Genomic DNA, 19,759 nt, shown 5'->3' on the forward strand with positions numbered 1-19,759 from the left:
CAATGTGTGGAGAATTTTTTTTAGCTTGAAAATGATGAACATTGGCTTTTTTTTAAGTGATGAGAAAGAATATTTTTTGTAATTCAGTATTTCATTACACATTTTGTCAGTTTACTCTTGCTTTTATATTAACCATGAGCTACAACAGTGAGCAAATTAGCAGATCTTTTCCACAAGGTCTTTTTTTATGATTATGATTAGAAACAGTCTTTCTTGCCCTAATCAAAGTGAATTTAGCATGAAAGTACATTTTTAAAGCAGTTTTTTAAAGAGTCTCAAATCTGAAAGATGAAATTTTGACTTTTTCTCAGATTGTTCTCTTTTTTTTTTTTAAGGTTATTTATTTTGAGAGAGAGAGCCTGAGCAGGAGAGGGTCAGAGAGAGAAGGAGAGACTCTCTAGCAGGTTCTGCGCTGTCAGTGCAGAGCACAACATGTGGTGTGACCCCATGACTGTGCTAAACTGACTGAGCTAGCCAGGTGCCCCTTGACTTTCTCGATCTTGCCTTTGTGTAATATCAGGTTTTTTAAGTATAAACAAGAGTGAAAAGTATTAATATGAGATATGTTGAATAAGCGTGAGTGCTAAGCTCTAGTTATGTGCAACAGCTATTAAACATTTCAAAAGATGTCAAAAGCAGTTCTGGGGCATGTGACTGGGTCAGTCAGAAGACTGTGTGACTCTTGATCTTGGGGTCATGAGTTCAAGCCCCATGTTGGCTGTAGAGATTAATAAAAAAAAAAAAGCATTCTAAAAACTTTTTTTTTCTTAGAGAAATGTTAAGTGGACAACAAACGCAGTTTACAAAATATATATAAAAAGAGCTATATTTTATGAGAATGCACATATGGGTATATGTGTACACACAGGAAAAACTCTGGAAATTCACCCCAAATGTTAAAACTCATTTTTTTTTCTGGCTTCTGGGATTTCATGAGATCTTTATGTATTTTTTTTTCTAATTTCCTTATAATGAATATGTGTTTTGGTCAGAAGACAAAGGGCATTCTGTTTTCCTTTCTTTTCATTAATGTTTACTTAAATGTTACAGAGAATCCAATTTAAAGTGAAGGGAAAGACCAAGGTCCAGAATGATTGTAAATGAGAGGTTCTTCAGATTGAACAGAATAAGGGGGGCAGGAGTCCATTTGATACTAGAGTGGGGTTTTTGTTTGTGTGTTAATTTTTTTAATGTTTCTTTATTTTTGAGAGAGAGAGAGAGTACACACAAGAGGGGAAGGGGCAGAAAGAGAGGGAGGCAGAGGCTCCAAAGCAGGCTCTGTCCTGTTAGCGCAAAGCCTGACATGAGGTTCGAACTCACGAACTGTGAAATCATGACCTGAGCTGAAGTCAGATGCTCAATGGACTGAGCCACCCAGGTGCCATGTGTGAATTATTTTTTGTTGTGTGGTGAAAATGCAACCATAGAAAAAGAATCTGCAGTTGTTCTGAAAACTGATTTTTCCCCCTCTTGATTCTAGAGATCCTACTTTGAGAAATCAAAGTATAGGCTTAAAGCAATTATGCACTGGGTAGGAAGGGCCAATACAAACTAAAGAGGGAACATAAAGATCTCTGCCCTTACAAGTACTTTTTTTCTCTCCCCGGTTAAATTTGAAGCCTCTTCTCCTCTTATTTATACTCTTTCCTTTAACAAACACCTAAAACACTTTTTCTATGCTGATTAAATAAAAAAAACCGTCAGCCCCAACCTAGGAGCTAACAACCTAATTGAGTAAACAAGGAACATACTGGAAAAATTAACCAAGAAGAGAGGAACACTACGCACTTAGGAATTAAATGACCTAACACAAAGAAGTCCTATAGCAGTTCATGGAGTGGCTGGTAACTCTACTGTGGTCATGGTCTAGATCAGCACTGTTCAATATAATTTTATATAGTGAGAGTGTTCACTCTGTACTGATGAGAACAGAAGCCCCTAGCCACATTTAGTTACTGAGGACTCAAAATGCTGCCTGTACAACTGAGGAACTGAATTTTTAATTTTATTTAATTAAAAAAGTTACATAGAGTTGGTGACTTACCATATTGAAGAGTACAAGCCAAGATCTAGAAGGTATCAATAAAGTAGGACTTGTCTTGTTACCTGAAGAAAGGGGGAGGATTTGAATGGCTGAGGACAAAGAAAGGCATTCCGGGAGAAGAAAAAACATCAACTGTGCTTACTGCACATTGAAAATGTGAAAGTGTCTAGAGCTTGGATGGGGGGATTGTGATGGGTTACTATACTGGGCAGAGCAGTATAGATGCAGCTTAGAGTTAGGACTTGGAAATGCAGGAACTGGGGCGTATTGGTTATTTCTTTTTAAATTGTGGTATAATTGATATATAACATTATACTAGCTTCAGATGTGCAACACGATTTGGTATTTGTATGATTATATCTGATCAGTGTATAATAATAGTTCTTACCATGGGTCAGGCATTATGTTGAATGCCTTAGACGGATTATCTCATTTAATTATTATAACCACTTTTAAGGGCAATGATTTATTTGGTGTTATTGTAGGGGTAAAAGAAGCAATTATAATCTTGGAAATATCTCAGTAATGGTGAGGATGCAGAAGTTAAAAAGCCTCATTAGGACATTAGGAAGTTAGATTCAATAGAACTATAGATTCGATAGAACTTGACATCTGACTACGTGAATTGAAAAGGGGAGGAGACAACCTGTATCCCTAGGGATACTGCTGAGGACAAAATCCTGGGGAACGCCAATGATTCTGGGTGAATGAAGGCAGTTGACTTAGCAAAGGGATCTTGGCAAGGATGTAGATAGGTGGCAATGGAAACACGTTAGTGGAGTTGAGGAATCTGATAAAGAAAAGGTTTTTGAGAGTCCTATAGGTGAGTTAAAGATGAGGTTAGAGAAGTGGCAGCCATACCTAGGAGTCAAGGTGATGTGGACAAAAACTGAGTAAAAGGGAGACAAGTCGATTTCGAAGGGAAATATCAAAAATTTTTTGACATGTTTACTAGAGGTAATGAGTCCTCTGGATGATAATGTCTTGCTGGTTGGAGGGAACATGAAGCTAGAGTTTATGAAGCAGATCAAGGCTGGGGACAGGCAATTGTAATATGTTGTCCCAGGACAGCAGGTAAAGGGAAACGAGAAGGTTGAGGATAGAACCTGGAGCAAATGCCTACCACCCAGAGGACTAAGTGAGAAAGAAGAGCCAGCAAGGAAGAAAGGGTGACTGAACCATACTAGGGCGATGTCAAGGGAGAATTTTACAGGTGAAAGTGAGTCAGAATTTTCTTGCATTGCAGTGAGGTCAAGGGGGAAAAAAAGACTAAGAAAAGGGTGACTGAGCTTATCAACGAGATCCTTGGAGAAGAGGGAGGAACAAGCATGAAGGATTTGTCTGGGCATTTTGGCAGTGAAGGGAATGAGAGGAAAAGGGAAACAGCGTGGGAAGGGATAAATAAAGATTACCCCCCAATTTCCCAGGTAGGTCAGTTCCATTCAGTCTGAAAGCAGAAAGGAGGAACTAGTGCAAAAAGATCTGGATGGAGGTGAGATGAAGCCAGCAGGCCAAGGGCTGGCAACTTCGAAAGGAAAAGAGACTCCTGTTCCTCCGGGTACTTGACAACACTTCACAAAATTGATGGTAGAGAGAGAAATACTTTGAGAAGAGTGGCAGAGGATGCTGGAGCTGGATTTTTTTTTTTTTTTAATCTTCTCAGTGAAACTGCAATCAGGGCCATCTGCCAAGAAAGGGAAAGGAAAATGGGTTAGGTGGGGAGGAGAAAGGAGATATATTAACAGCAGTAGCTGGGGCTGCCCTGGAGAATCACCAAGAAATGAATGAAAGGATCTGGGACTACACCAACCTGATTGCATTTTGGGTTGCCATCCCAGATTTACTTCTGGGAACTGACAATAATAACCACCACCACCAGCACTGATATCCTGTGGCTACCGGGGCTTGCTATATTTCCATAAATTATCTCACTTAATTTCCCCAAGAATCCAATTAAGTATTATTAATTCCAATTGTTTGCAGGTTGTAAAAAAATAAAATTGCAACACAAAAAAAGTCTCGCCTTAAAAAAAATTCCCTACTACGTTGCCAGGCACAGAAAAAGGCAGGCGATGCTTGCCTTTATGGAGATTTACTGGAGAGGTGCAGGAGAAAAGTAAATGGGTAAATAAATGAACCAGATCATTTTAGTTTTTAATAAATGGTATGGGAATAAGAAAACTGGGATACACTTGATATTATAATAAATATGATAAAGACGATACAGCCATGGAGAAGTGTGGGGAAGGCAGAGGCTTTATCAGTGGTCAGGGAGAGGGCCCTCCTCACGGGACAAGTGAGATGATGAGAAACGTGCACGGGCCAAGGAAAGGGTAAGTGCAGAGGCTCTAAAGCAATTACTAACGTGTCTTTTGGAGGAATGATAACGTTTGCGACACCAAACCTTAGTGAATAAGGGCATACAGGCCAAGGTTGGAGGCACCACGCAAGTCCGGGGAAGAATGTAAGCAAAGGCGGTAACTCAATTAGTATCAATGGAATACGGCGCCCGACAGCTGGAGCCAGGCTGGGCCACTCTCCCACGTGAGTTTCCATGGCGGGAAGCTGCCTGCCAGCGCGGTGGGAAGGCTACCGGTCCAGAAGTCCCAGACCCAGAGGCCATGGGGTTGAGGCCCGCGTGGGGGGTGGGGAGCCAGCGTCCGGGCTTCACCGACGGTCGCGCCGGGCCCTTCCCGGCGCCAGCCCCGCGCAGCTAGCGAGCAGCCCTCCTCCCCCGCCCTCCAGCATCACCTCCGCCTGGGATTGTCGTCAGCTACCCCCGCCCGGCCCCGCTTGGTTTTCCGTCCGGGGCTTTGAGTCCGGCCTCCAAAACTTCGGAATGACAGTGCTCCCAGGAGTAACGGGGAGATGACATAAATTTTGACCTGGGCGAACTCCTATAGAAAACAGACCTTTCAATCTCGGTCTTGTTTTCCCTCATGGCTTTCCAGAAACAACTTGCTTCCCAGTATGCACACCAAAGTCACCCCCTCCAACAGCGAGACTATTGGTTTGGCCCCTAGACCCGGATTGGCTGAAGGTTTACGCCTCGGCCAGGGATTGGAGGATGTTTGTTCCTTAGGTATACCCCGCGCCCATTGGTTCTTTTTCCCCGTTTCTGGGCGGGGTGGTTGGGATGGTATCCACCCTCTTGTTTACGGAGAGCGTAGTTGTAGCGCTCCGTGAGCTCCGGGGCTGTCTCCAAAGTTCCCTATTTAGCTCCTCGGACCAATTGGGTTCTTGCTCCACCCTCGCCCTCTCCCTTGCACGCTTACTCGCGTGGTACTGCCCACACCTTTAGAGCGGCGGCGCGAGCGGACGCCCGTCGCGTTCCTCCGCCTGAGCTCGCCTGGCTGCTCCCCCTCGGGTGTGCGCTTGGTACGGCCCGCGCCGCCTCTCTCTCCCTTGCTGGGGTGGCTGCCCCCCCCCCCTTGGGTCGGCGGCGCTTGGTGCCGCCCGGGAGAACCAGGTCATCGGTCGGTTTCCGTGAAAACAAAAACAATCGGCGGCGCTGCGGCGGGCAGCAGAACGCGGCGAGTGAGGACCAGGGTCGCAGGGCCGGGTGGGGAGAGCGAGCGGGAGCGGCGGCGACTCTCCGGGGGCCGGGGGGGCATGGGGCAGGCGGGCACTGGCTGCGCGGGGCTCCCCCGGCGCCGCGGCTAGCGCGCCCGCTGCCTCAGCCGCCTCAGCCGCCCGCGCCGCCCGCCTGGGGGACGAGGAGCAGGACGCGGCCTCGGCCGGGCCCGGGCCGAACGGCTGCGGACACCCGGGCGCCGGGGAGCCTAGCGCCGCCGCCGCCTCCGGGATGGATCAGTGCGTGACGGTGGAGCGCGAGCTGGAGAAGGTGCTGCACAAGTTCTCGGGCTACGGGCAGCTGTGCGAGCGCGGCCTGGAGGAGCTCATCGACTACACCGGCGGCCTCAAGCACGAGATCCTGCAGAGCCACGGTAGGGCGGCTCGGGTGGGCGCGCGGGGCAGGGCCCAGTCCCTCGGGCCCCGGCGGGCCAGCAGGGGTGCCCTTTGGAGGGCCGGGCTCCCGCCTCCCCCGAATTGCGGACACCCCTTCTCCCCAGCCCCCCTTGTGACTTTTCCTCCTCCTTGTTTGCCTCGAACCTGCCCCGACCTCGTTGTCAATTAAGAGTGAGCGCGATCCGCCCGGAAACCCATCCCCAAACCGCGAGTTCCAGCCGGGTTAAACGCGTGGGGGGGCCGGTCCGTGACACCTGCAAATTGCCACCCTCTCGGGGTGGGCGCCCTTCACCCCGCCCGGCGCTCTCCGCGTGTCCCCGCGGGCTGAATTGGACCCAAGGGTCTGGGTGATAATAGAGGGGGGTCAGTACAGGGAGCCCCTTCCTCTTCTCATTCTCTAGATCCTTGGCCCAGGGACTTACTTTCCAAGTCTTTCTTTCTTTCTTTCTTTCTTTCTTTAATTAGAAAGTCGAGTGTTATTCTTAGCTGCAGGTTAACAGAACAGCCGCTGTTGCAACTTCATGATTTGACTGCTGTGTGGAAGCAGCTCTTCTTTAACTCCGCAGCAGCACAGACCTGATTCCTAGGAAACGGCTGAATCGAGCTGTTCAGCTCTCCTAGTGTAGCATGAGGAAGAACAGGCAACTTTTCCTGAAGAAAATTGTGACACAAGTTGTTAGTTACTTGTTTTTCTTTCAGAAAGCAGGTTTTCTATAGAAGGTGTTTTACCTAGATTATTTCATTACTGCTCTAGGACCTGGGGATAGATAGTTGGCTGAAATTAGCCTGTAGAAGCTGGTTGGAAAGGGTTTTTGGTTTTGTGTTTTTTTAAATAACATTAAAGGTCTGGTATCCTTAGATTGCATTATTCCTAGTGGTGATTCGATCAAGAAAGGATTTTATTTAATGGATTTATTCAAGAGTTTGGGGCAGCCTTCTCAACTCCTAGGCTGAACAGAAACTTATGGAAAGGAAAGTCTGGTAGCTGAGGTGAAAGGCAGGACTGTGGCCGGTGAGGTTAAGGCAGGGGCTCTACCTGAGCTTCTCCCCCCTTCTCCTGCACCCTTCTTTCATGACTCAGTTGAGAGCAAGTGCTACCCCATGATAAGGGAGTCCATAACATCCAATTCTAGACATGGCAGTCATTTTTGAACTCTGGAGAAGAAGCAAGCCTGCAACCATAGTGGGAATAGGAGTTAAAATGTTAATATGGAAACAAAAGCAGACCCAGGTGACTGTCTGTGAAGGGGGAAGGGGAGATGGAGTTGAGTGAGAATCCTGGGAAGGTTCTGGTGAATTTAGTTTTGGGACAAAGTGGAAGGGCTAATGAAGACGGAGGCAAGGACTTGGTGTTTACTGGTGGCTGAAGATACATAGTTAGAATCTGAGGGAAAAGTCAGGTCTAAGATGGATCCCCAGTATCATTTCTACAGAGGAGAGTGAAGGAGATCACGTAGGCTGGAGGGTGGAAAGACTCCAGGGTCTAACCACACCTTGAACTCTTGGAGAGTGGAGGCCATGGAGGAGCCAACAGAAAAGGGCATGAGCTTAGAAAAAGAGAAGTTGGTCAGCTGGTATTTGGCTATTGGGAGTCAGTGACCTTCTGTGCTTGCAGCTTCATAGAGTTCAAATAAACTAGATTGGTGGGAGTTAAGAAAAATGTTCAAACTGAAGTGTAAGGAAGCCTAAAGGACTTTAAGTAAAGGGGCGGGAAGGGTGTGTGTGTATGTGTATGTATGCGGGCATTCGGGTGCCCCTCTGTGTCTGCCTGCCTGTCCATCCATTCCAGGAAATCTATGTTTTGTTAAAGGCTGAAAGGAAGAGAATGAGTGAAGGGTCTGGATTTGGAGAGGTGGAAGGAGCATTTCCTTTTTAGGGACCATATAAGGATTGAGGGGTGGGATAGGCAGAATTTGAGAGAGAAGATGAAAAGTAAAATACCTTCCCATAAGAGAGAGAGAGGGGAGATATTAATTGAAGGGGGATGTGATTGCAGGCCTCATTTTAGGGAATGTGGGACCCATCCCAGATGGATAAAATAACTGCCAGAAATTGTTGAAGCAGGAGCTTGTTTTAGACAAATTGTCTTTGCTTGGTATCAGGGAACTTTGCAAGGAACATATAGGGTCTGAGGGTATTACCGGAGTGTGCCATGCTATTCAGACAGTCGCCTATCTGATTCATTTGGTGAATCGTCTGTGTTCCATTTTCAGTCTCCTAGTTTTTACCCTCTTGTCTACCAAATTATAGTTTGATATGGGTATTTAATTTTCTTTAAGTCTTTATTAATAGAATCAAGTGACTAAAGGCAGTTACGAAACATAAAAGAAAAAAGAAATACTGCAAGTGCCAGGCCTAATTTCTAAAACAGAATGTTTTTTCTCATGGTATTCTTAGGTGTGAAGGCAAACATCATGCTTTGGTATCCAGGTTATGGTAATTTTCAAAGCAGATAATTTCTAGTGTCCTTTGCTTGAGATGTGGTGGGTATTACGTTTTATCTTAAATATACCCTTTCTAAAGTTATGTCTACTGAAATCTGAATTTGAAACTCCATTTTCAAGTGAATGTGCTTGTGTAGGCAATTGATCTTGTGACATGAGAGAGGGGCTCCAGTTGGGACCATCTGTCAGCACTTTGGATCTCACTCTCTGGGATTATTTGTGATAATCTTCTTTTAAGAATGTAATGTGAATAAAGTAGAATCTTGGTAACCATATAGATCCCCCAACATGGCATCATACTGATGGCGAGTAACTGTCTGATTCGGAAGTATCTTTTTTGGCTATAGTCAGGAGATCAGTATAGTTTTTGAGGCGATTTACATTTTCTTATGTTCAGATGTCTTTTTTCTAAAGTGAGCAAACTGTACTAAATGAGGACAGTTAGGATAGTTTGTGGTGGAAACTGATCATACGTAAATGAAGTCTGGTTAATAAGCCCATTGACAACCCTTGTCCACTCTCACTACTCTTATTCCAGATTGTGAGACTGCCTGAGGGAGGTCTCTTGGCAGCTGGCCTTCAAGTGGTCCTGCAGTGAGCCCTGAGATCTCCTTTTATCTGCTCTAAATTGCCTCTATGTAGCCTGGAATTCTTTCATATAAACTTTCTCTAATTATTTCTTTTAAAATGCACTTTTCTTAATTCACATACTTTTGGGAGAATAAGGTGAGGTGGATTGGCACTCACACCTGGTGGATTAGTTTGTGCTCCGCCATTTAATCCATGCCTAACCAAGTCCGGCCTGGGAGAAGGACAATCTTTTTTTTTTTTTTTTTTTTTTAATGTTTTTAATTTATTTCTGAGAGCGAGAGAAAGAGAGAGAGAGGCAGAGGCAGCATGAACAGGGGAGGGTCAGACAGAGAGGGAGACACAGAATCTGAAACAGGCTCCAGGCGCTGAGCTAGCTGTCAGCACAGAGCCCGACACGGGCCTTGAACCCACGAACTGTGAGATCATGACCTGAGACAAAGTCGGTCGCCTAACCGACTGAGCCACCCAGGCGCCCCTTTAATTATTTTTTTTTTTAAATGGGAGTGTGAGGCCTAAGGCAGAGGGGTAGTCTCAGAATATAAGGGTCTGACAGATAAGTGCAGGCTTTGACTGAGTCGCAGCCAGCCACGATGTTTTGGTGGTTGAGGGGCAACATAGCAGTAACAGAAGTGAGAAGAGGCAGTAAAGAATCACAGAGAATACTAAACAGAAGTTCTGCCGGAGACTGATTCATTCCTTTTCCTGGAGACTGATCCACTGTAGAGGTTTTCTTCAAGCCCTAGAACTGCCTTGGAAACCTTAGGGTGGGAGATTGCAGGATGGGAAGGTGAGCCAGAGCCTGCAGAGTGACCTATCTGACGTAAAAGGGATTAGAGATGATTGTTCACAGCACATGAAAGGTCTGTGGGAAGGAATACCATTTTTCAGCTTAATTTGCCAGAAGCTCAAGGATTATACCAAGCTCCGAGTCTTACCCTTAGTTACTTTATTTAAACTTTAGGTTTGCTTAATTTCCGTAACTTTTAAGAAAGAGGAGAGCACTGGTGTCATTTAATTGTACCAGCTTTTCAGGGAGTTTCCCCATATGCATGAAGTTTGGTCTAATTTCAGGTTCAGTGTGGTTGATTCTGTTTGGTGATCATTCCTGGTGTGCCCTTGATCTTTGGGTAATGCACCAGTGGTTCTCAAACTTTACTCACACGTGTGCACTCTTTGTTTTCAGATGGATTCACGATTTCACTTAAGTAGATTCCTCATTGTAGGCACTCTGATATTTTGTGAAGTCACTGATTTGGTGTATTAGGTATAATTAACTATGAAAAGCAAATTCATAACTATTAAAATATTGTTTCACAAAGTCACCATTTGCGTCAATGGTATGAAAACCATACTTTGGACAACTCTTAATATGACGGTACAGATGCATTTTGGTAGTTTGACTTATGATTATTTGTATGCTTTTTAGCAATTTTTTTCTTTTGGCAAATACATTTTGTTTCCCCTTAGCACTTCTGTGGTGGAAGGGAGAACAAAAAAGAACTATGTATCATGTTTTGCTGGTGTTCTCATTTCACATTTGGTGAGTGGAGATTGGACTGAAACAATAGGGTAGCATTTATGACGTGTTTGAAGTATAGTTCGGAAAATTACAATCTTTGTAAAAGTCAAGGGTATGTGCAGTATTTTAAAAAAATTACTTCTAGGCTATTCTAGAGAGTTGTAATGTAGTTTCTGAAAATGGTCTCGGTGAATTTTCTAAATTTAAATTTTATTTGAGTAGATAATACATTCAATTCATATAAATTCAAATAATTAAAAAGGATACCTAGTAAGAAATCTCCTTTCTACTCTTTCTTATTTCTGGACCACCTCGTCTCCCACCTCATATACAAAGATGCTAACTAGCTTCCAGGAAGGTTTTTAAGAAAATTCAAGGAAATGATAATTCGTTACCACCTTTTTACTTTGAGGTATGGGACATGTAGTACTACTTACTGTGATTTAGGCTTAGTATTATTGCAGTTTGCAAGCTGGTAAAGACAACTTAATTTGTAGAAGTGATCAATACATGTATTTATTAGCTTCTAAAACTCCGTGTGTGTGTGTGTGTGTGTGTGTGTGTGTGTGTGTGTGTGTGTGTATGTGTGTGTGGTCTGACTCCTAGTAGTAAAACCCCTTTAAATCATAATCCTCCATCTTTTTCTCTTGGTGAATCAAAGAGAATTTAGTTACTAGTTGCAGAACTGCTTCCAGTTTTTAAAATTTGAAGGCAATAAATGAGAAGGTAAGTAGGTAATCAAGCATGAAAGAAAAAGCAAATTATGGTGGTCATGTTTTTAACTAATTTCTATGGTATGGTTTACATCAGTAGACAGCAAACAGATTCAGGGCCGCATGGTAGATATAACTTTTCATTCTAGAATTTTGGTTGTATATATTATATGTATATATTGAAAGTATGCTTATGTAAAGCACATAAATTCTCTGTGCTTTTCAGAGCCTACCAGGGTAAATGTGTTATGTTGAATGAATTAGTAAAGGGTCAGGTTTGGTAGAGGAGTGGTTTACTTATTCAGCCTCATTCTTTGGTGTACTTGGAGTAGGCTACAGTATCTGGTCTCTCATTTGTCAACTGAACTTTTTGCTAAATATAAACAAGATTGAGAGAATAAGGACTGTAAATTTTGAATTGAATAAAATTTGGTATCTACATTTAGCATCTAGTGTGGAAAGTAGCAGATAAGTAGGTCAGAAAAGTTAGTGTGGATAACAGTAGTCATTGTTCAAATACTCTTAAGAGAAGAATAGACCAATTAACCCACTACTTGGGCTGTTGTAGATGGTGAGAATAATGAAGTGTGGGCATTTCCAGTTAGGTTTAGAAGTGGATTTAACTTTGTCAGCCATTCCTTTCCAGAATCTTTTAGGAGATAATTCTTTGTTATTTGGCACATTATTCATTCAGACTAGTATATTACTCAGGGTTCTTTTGATTGCAAGTGGCAATCAAATAGTTTTAATTAAAATGGATTTTGTTGACTCATGACTAAATAGGCTGAGGTAAGGCTAGCTGGGCTTCAGGACCAAAGAGGATACCATAAGGATTGGTCTTTTTTTCTTCCTCACTCACCTGTACTTTCCATGGTTAGCTTCATTCTCAGAGGAGTTTTCTCTACTCGAAGGTTAAAGATGGCCAATGGAGTTCATGTCATCCTTATCCTGCTAGTGATCCCAAAGACAGGAGCATGCCTTTTTTCCTTAGTATTTTCCAAAATAAAATTACCAGGGGTGTGTCCGTACTGCCTTGGTAAGGGTCATAAACCTCTCCCTGAATCCATAACTAGAGCCAGGACATGGAGTCCATTGACCATCTTGGGCTGTGCTTGCTTACCCTGTGTCCAGAGATGTACAGCCATGTGATCCTACAGAGGAGAGAGTTGTAGGAAGGAAAACTTGCATCCAGGCAAAAGTGATAGATGGCTATTATAGTTGAGCAGCTACAAATTACACTAATAACAATATTCTTTGCGATGTTTTCTTGACTAGCCAAACCTTTATTTCTAGCTTTTTTGCCTTGCCTTCTAACTATAATGTTCAAACAATTCAAATACTGAGTTGTTAGGACAACTTAATCTGTAGACTAAAAAAATATAATTTGGTTAATGTTACCTTTGGGAACTTATTTGAAATTGCTTGTATGCTTGGCATAAGAAAATCATTTTCCTAAGGCTATTTTATATCTTAAGTAGTTTCTAACCCTGGATAATAACGTTGGTGGAGGAAAAGCTTGCCAACACTCTTGTGATACTATCATACAAGGGTATATAGAGAAATCTCCATTGTTTCCATGTCTTAGTCTCTTAGTTGTTAGGAAAGTGAAAATGGTGTTTTAGTAAACTATTCACTTTAGGACATTAAAACTGACTTGTTATTTGGGGCCCTGCTTCTTCATCTGTAAAATCTTTGAAAATGACCCTCAAATTCAGTATAGGGGAGAATTCTAGAGGGTCCTGGCCCTGTGCTATGTATTGGAGCCCCATGGTACTCCATGTAACCCCCAGAAGTTGATAGATACCAGGGAGATGATGCTTTCTGGACTGGGTGTTTTTTGGAAAGCTCCAAGAGTTTGTAGAAGAGCAGCATAAACATCTGTCCTTCCTCTTGGATTAGGTGCTTGTCTAATGCCTCAAAGAACAGAGACTAGAATCTCTAGCAGGACCTGAGGCTTTTAGAAATATACTTTCATCTTATTTGGGTTTGGCGATAGTATGACTGAGCTCGGAGTGGTTTTAGGTAACCTTGTCCTGGGAGTCCATAAGGCTATATTGCAAAGTCTCTTAACACTTAAGATTGAGCCTGAATGGTAATTTCTTCTCATTTTGGGGCACAGTGTCTGGCTGTGTGTTATCTTTGATGAGTTTGCTCTATCTGTGGGATCTATATGGATTCATTATCTTATTGATTTTTTTATTTTTAAGTTTTATTTAAATCCATGTTAGTTAACGCATGGTATAATAATGAACTTATTATTGATTATGTGAAAGTATTGAGGAGACAAGAAGTAACTTACAAGAAGCATTATACATGGCTTCTGCCCTCTAGGAACTTGGAGGCTAGTTAGGTAGATAGAAGATAAGAAGGTGAGAATGCTACTTGGAGAGTAGACCACAAAATATTGTCCTTGAGCTAAGGAGATCTGGGTTTGACTCTTTACTCAGCCAATTATAGATATGTGGAACTAGGCTAACTCTTGTGGGAGTTAACAAAGGACAAACAATCATTCTTATGCTTTAAAACTTTCTGTCTAGTTAGGGAGATGACATTGGTATGTTTTTAACAAACAGTGCCCTATAATGCAAGGCCATGTATATAGGCCAACGTTGATTGAGTGGTACTGACAAGAAGGGGTGGGATTTGAGACAGAGTCTTCTAACCTGTCAAGTTACAGTAACAGAGATTGAATGTGGATAGTAGGAAGATAGGACAGGGTGCCAGGAGTGGAGGTTGTCAAGAACAGAGATGCAGAAGAGTGAGAGTACAAGAGGCATTCTGGGAAAAGGGAAGGACCAGGGCGAGGAGAAATAGAATAAAGAATTAAAATTGGAATCAGGGTTTATAGAGTCTTAGATACCAGGAGAAGTAGTAGGAGACTGGGAAGACATTGAATGACTTGGGTGGGTGGTACATTTTAAACAGGGACTGGACAGAGACATGATCTGAGACCAATTAGCAGCTTTTAGGTTGATAGGAGTTGGGAGTGCAGTTTAGCTAGAGGCAAGATAACTAGTTAAGTGCCCACTTAGATCTGATGAAAGAGGGACCTGTCTTGGGTAATAATAGTAGAGATTGTAAAGGGACCCATGCATGGGATCTCCTGAGGGAAGGAATTAGCAGGACTTGGTGCATGGATGCAGTCTGGCAGAATGGGAGAGAAGGGTTGGAACAATCAAAGGTTAATCTAAAGTTTGAGCAGGAGTGAGAGAGAGACAATTATGGAACTAGGAAGAAAAATAGGAAGTTTATGAGAGGGAAAGGTAGAAATTTGAGTTTGATTTTTAAATATGAAGTTTAAAGACTAAAAGAAACCTTATCTGGTTCAGTCATTCATTTCAGAAATAAATAAGGAGATGGTTAGAGATTAATTCTGTTTTGAATTAGAAGGGAATGAACAGGCTCTATGAAGTGGGACGGTCTAGCAGACATTTCAGAACTGGTGCTGTGTGTCCTCTTTTTCTTCAGTCCTCTCTCTCAGTTCTTGCCTCATCATGTAATTTTTGGAGCCTTCCTTTTCTGCCCTGTGCCAGTCAGTTTGGTCTAGCTCTCTGCTCTAGGAGCACTAATAGTCTGTACCATGTAATTTAGTTTTTAAATATAAACTCCACCCCCACCCCCACATGGTTGGTTTTGCAGCACACTAGGCCATGATTTGCTGCACTGGATGAGAACACATCTGTCTGAACCTTTATTCTGTTCTGAAAGGTCAGGGTTTGACCACAAAAATACTGTACTTTGTAGATTTACCACCTATTAATATACTGAAAATTGTTTTCAGTGTGTTCTGCCCCTGGGGAAAAAAATGGGTATGTTCTATTTGTGCCTCCTCCTTCCCACTTCCAGTGAATTTCTGTGAGCAGCTGTTATGCCTAGCTCCTAAGAAGCCTCAGACTCCAACAGACCACAGTTTATTGTTTTTTAAATACAAACCTTACCTTTTCAGGATTTAAGTTTTTCTATCTTAATATTTTCCAAGTAGATTCATGTTCACCTTGCCAGTGACCTCTTTTTTTTGGTTTGTTTGTTTCATTTATTTATTTTGAGAGAGAAAGGGAGAATGAGAATCCTAAGCAGGTTCTGTACTTTCAACACAGAGCCTGATGCAGGACTCCATCCCACAAGCTGTGAGATCATGACTTGAGCTGAAATCAAGAGTCAGGCCCTTAACCAACTGACCCACCCAGGCACCCCTTGCCAGTGACTTCTTTAGAATCAGTCTTAGACCCTTTTATTCTTTGTCTCTTTTCATTCCCATCTTAAATTTCTTAATCTGTCTAAAATACTTGATCTGTACCTTGAACATTGTTGACACAGGTATTCTGCACTCAGTAAATTGACTCTGAATGTCATGGTTCTCCCTTCCTTTTGACTTTAGTTGTTGTTCTTGTTATGTTTTGTCTTTGCCTTGTCTCATTTTGTTTATTTTAAGGTATTAAGACTTTTAAAAATAAGAGTGGGATAATGTAATGGGATAATATAGAATTTTTTTTCCCCTTATAGCATTCTTTTGACTTTTTCTATTTTAATATTTTTTTAGGAACTGAGCTAGAATGAATTCTGGAGTATAGCTTGGTGAGGTCTGGGTTTTCATTTAGACACAGTTATGTTTACTGAATAGATTTCTTTGTATTTATATGCAAACTTGTGTGCTATTTTGCTTTCCACTTAATTCCAAATTTAAGATTTCTGTCCATTTTATGATGTGAACTTCTAATAATGCAAAGGAGCTCAAATGCAATATATATAATATTTATACAGTTGGATATTTAAATTTTCTCTGCCTCCATGATATTCCTAAGATTGTAAAGCCAACTCTTCATGATTTCTGGGGAATGCTACTATTGCTTCTACCAACATTTTCTAGTCCTAGGTGGTAAGGTTTTCAGCCATTTTGGACATTTGAATAATAATCATCATCGTAGTCACCTTCCTGTGTTGTGTCTCACCACTTTTTGTAGAGTGCTCTTAATTATAGTGGGCCTCATCTCTCATGTGTTGGACTCTTAGGCAACATGTACTTCATGGTGTCATTGACACCTTGAGCTGCCTTCTACAGATCAAATTAGAACTTTTGATTATCTGTCCATGAGAGGCCATATTAAGCTACCCCATTATAGTGCTCCCTACCAGCAAGTTGGTTTTCTTTCTTTAACAGTATGTGCAGTTATTTGAGGATTTTTTCCTTCCTGGTACTATAAAAATAAATGGCAAACAAAATTGAAAATGCAAACACTGAGTAGGGATGAGAACATAGTTTTCAGTCATCTTTGTGTTTGAGCCAAAATGATGAGTAAATCTTGTCACATAGTTGGACATATGGTTGTTGTAAGCCATGTGATTAGTAATGAAGGAAAATAATTGAACGAATACGTGTACAAAATGATAGACTGCATTGAAATGTTATTTATAAAAACCAAAGTATAATTAGGAATTTTATAATTTTTCCCTTTGTAGCAACAGGGGACTCTTTTATTGTGTAAGTTTATTCTACCTTCCTACATTCTGACTAGGGGTGTACTTTTATACGAACACATGTACTAAAGTTGAAATGTGTTTCATTTTTTTGACAAATCATGGCATGGTTTTCTTTTACAAACACAAACTGTGGCTCAAACAGAAGCCTGTTAATTTTTTTCCAAGTCTTTACTTACATATTTAAGGTTCTTGAGGGGATTGGTCATTATCTGAAAAGGGGAAGGAGCTTACAACTGTGGGGACTCTATTTTATGAATGTGTTTTATTTGGAAATTTGTGTGTGTGTGTGTGTATTTATTTGGTATTTGGAAAATTTAGGCTGTAATGCTATTGTGTAGTTAAACGCTAAATATCTTGGAAGGAAGTAGAAGGTCAGTGAGTTTCAGAGGGAGTTAGTTCAGAACATGTTGGTAGTGCCGGAGTCTCCAATGCTGGGCTTGAAAATAAGAATATGTAATACATAATTAATAGGGGCCTTGGCTGGCCCAGTCAGTAGAGCACGTGACTTTCGATCTTGGGGTCGGGAGTTAGAACAACCCCCCCCCACACACACTGGGCGTGGAGCCTTCTTAAATAAAAAAAGAAAAATATGTATTATTTTTCTATTCATTTAATACATAGCTATTGGATGGTTAATATGTGTTAGTTACCATGCTAAACACTGGAGATTAGGCAATTGAGTTTCCTATCTTCAAGTAATTTCATGGGGATGATAGGCAGATATTTACAAGTAAGTCTGAAACTCTGATAAAGTACAGGATACTATGGAAACAAACATTTTTCTAGTTTATTTCTGTGAAACTAATGGACATAAATGCTGAAATCGCCAGGCAGTGAATAAAGCCCAAGGCAGAGCTTGAAGTCATAGGTACGCTCTATTAAAAAAATGGTTTAGGAATTAACTCAGATATGTTTAATTTAGTTTGTCTGATTTTGGAAGAGACCATGATTATTCTAGTTTCTCAGAATATCATCCTGTATTGAAAGACCAACCATGTGTGTTGGTTTTTTGCTTGGATTTAAAATCTCTTATGGATGTGCCAATTATTTTATCTGTTGAATTAAATCATAATAAAAGTGATTTTAGGGTCGCTTGGGTGGCTCAGTTGGTTGAGTGTCTGACTCTTGCTTTTGGCATAGGTCATGATTCTAGGGTTGTGGGACTGAGCACTGCGTTGGGCTCCATGCTGAGCATGGACCCTGCTTAAGATTCTTTGTCTCCCCTGCTTTCTCTCTCTCTGAAATTGAGAAAAAAAAAAAAAGATTTTAAAAAGTACTTTTGTGGTGGTACAGCCACTTTGGAAGACAGCTTGATGATTTCTTACAAAAAGATGCAGCAATCATGCATCTTGGTATTTACCCAAAGGAGTTGAAAACATGTCCATACAAAAACCTTCACAGACTGTTTTAGCAGCTTTATTCATAATTGCCAAAACTTGGAAGTAACCAAGATGTTCTTCAGTAGATGAATGGCTAAAGTGCAGTACATGGAGATAATGTAATATTATTCATTGCTAAAAAGAAATGAACTATCAAGCCACGAAAAGACATGGAGGAACCTTGAAATGCACATTACCAGATAGACACTAATAGTTTATACTCTGTATTTTTTTCTAAGATAATGCATCCAATTCATTCTTTCAATAAATATTTGTTGTACACCCCCTGTGTGTCACACATGACTCTGGGAACATTGGGCATATCTGTTAGTAAAGCAATCCCTGATCCCTGGGAAAAAAAATGCATGTTACCAGATGAAAAGCCAATCTGAAAGTGCTACATGCTCTATGATTCCAACTGTCTAACCTTCTGAGGAAGGCAAACCTATGGAGGGAGACAAAAGGATCAGCAGTTGCCAGGGGTGGTGGGGTACAGGAGAGGGATGAATAGGCAGAGCACACAGGATTTGTAGGGCAGTGAAAATACTCTGCATGATACTATAGTGAGGAATATGTGCCCTTATACGTTTGTCAAAACCGATAAGTGCAACTCCAAGGGGGAGCCCTAAGATAACTGTGGACTTTGGGTGAAAATGAGGTGTCACTGTAGGTTCATTCTTGGTTTAAAAAGGAAAAAAAGTATGATTCTGGTGGGGGATGTTGATAATGGGAGAGGCTCTGCGTGCATAGGGGCAAGGTGTATATGGCTCAGTCGGTCAAGCGCCTGACTTCCGCTCGGGTCATGATCTCACAGTTCCTGGGTTTGAGCCCCTACGACAAGCTGACAGCTCGGAGCCTGGAGCCTGCTTCATGTTCTATCTCCCTCTCTCTCTGCCCCTCCCCTACTCATGCTCTGTCTCTGTCTCTCTCTCTCAAAAATAAGACATCTAAAAATTAAAAAAAAAAAAGTGACCAGTGCAGTGGCCAGCCGGGGTACTAACATATACTTTCACATCTAGTTTAGCTTTAGTAAAGATGGTTGTCACAGTAATCCCCCCACTTTATTTCTAGGAAGTAAATCCAGTTAGATTTCTTTCACAGAAACGTTCTCCTAGAAGCAGGTTTTGTTTTCAGACAGAGAAATCAGAAGAACATTAGAACTCTCCCTTTAGGGCTTAGAGGTTTGGTCTCAGTCAGTTTGATTATTATAGTGATTTCTAAACCTGTTTTTACCTTTGGCTGCTTTCCACTAAATCCATTTTAAAATGCATTAGTGGAATCTTTGTCTTTGACCAGGGCTTTCCCAGGGTTCTCTTTCAGATTATTCCATTATACTTTTCCTACGCTTCCAAATACAGTGTAGAAATTATTTTTCCTTGGGGCATACTGAGAACTCTTCAGTGTTAATTAATTGACCTTATGCTACTAGTGTCTGTCATTTATAAACTTGAAAACCAAAAAATGGAGGGTCTTGTAGATGGTAAAGGAAAAAGAAGAGATGACAGCAGCACCAAACTTCAGACATTTAATTTGCTGAGATTTGAAAATGATGGATTTCAAGATTGGCGTGGGGAAGTTCAATTGGTAAATTCCAGATGACCGCTATTCTCTGGTTTAGTCTC

General features: G+C 41.7%; 1 protein-coding gene across 1 annotated transcript in view; it reads left to right on the forward strand.

Moving 5' to 3' along the window:
• The first annotated feature begins 5,279 nt into the window (after nucleotides 1–5,279).
• Nucleotides 5,280–19,759, forward strand: part of RMND5A (required for meiotic nuclear division 5 homolog A) — a 63,255-nt gene continuing 48,775 nt past the window's right edge. The window contains exon 1 of the mRNA XM_039252631.1: nucleotides 5,280–5,991. Coding sequence (XP_039108562.1) covers nucleotides 5,850–5,991 — 142 coding nt within the window. The 5' untranslated portion in view covers nucleotides 5,280–5,849. The remainder of the gene's footprint in view (nucleotides 5,992–19,759) is intronic.

This window comes from Hyaena hyaena, unplaced genomic scaffold, assembly GCF_003009895.1.
Source record: "Hyaena hyaena isolate Hyena2069 unplaced genomic scaffold, ASM300989v1 scaffold_421, whole genome shotgun sequence".
In the NCBI taxonomy this organism is placed as follows: domain Eukaryota; kingdom Metazoa; phylum Chordata; class Mammalia; order Carnivora; family Hyaenidae; genus Hyaena; species Hyaena hyaena.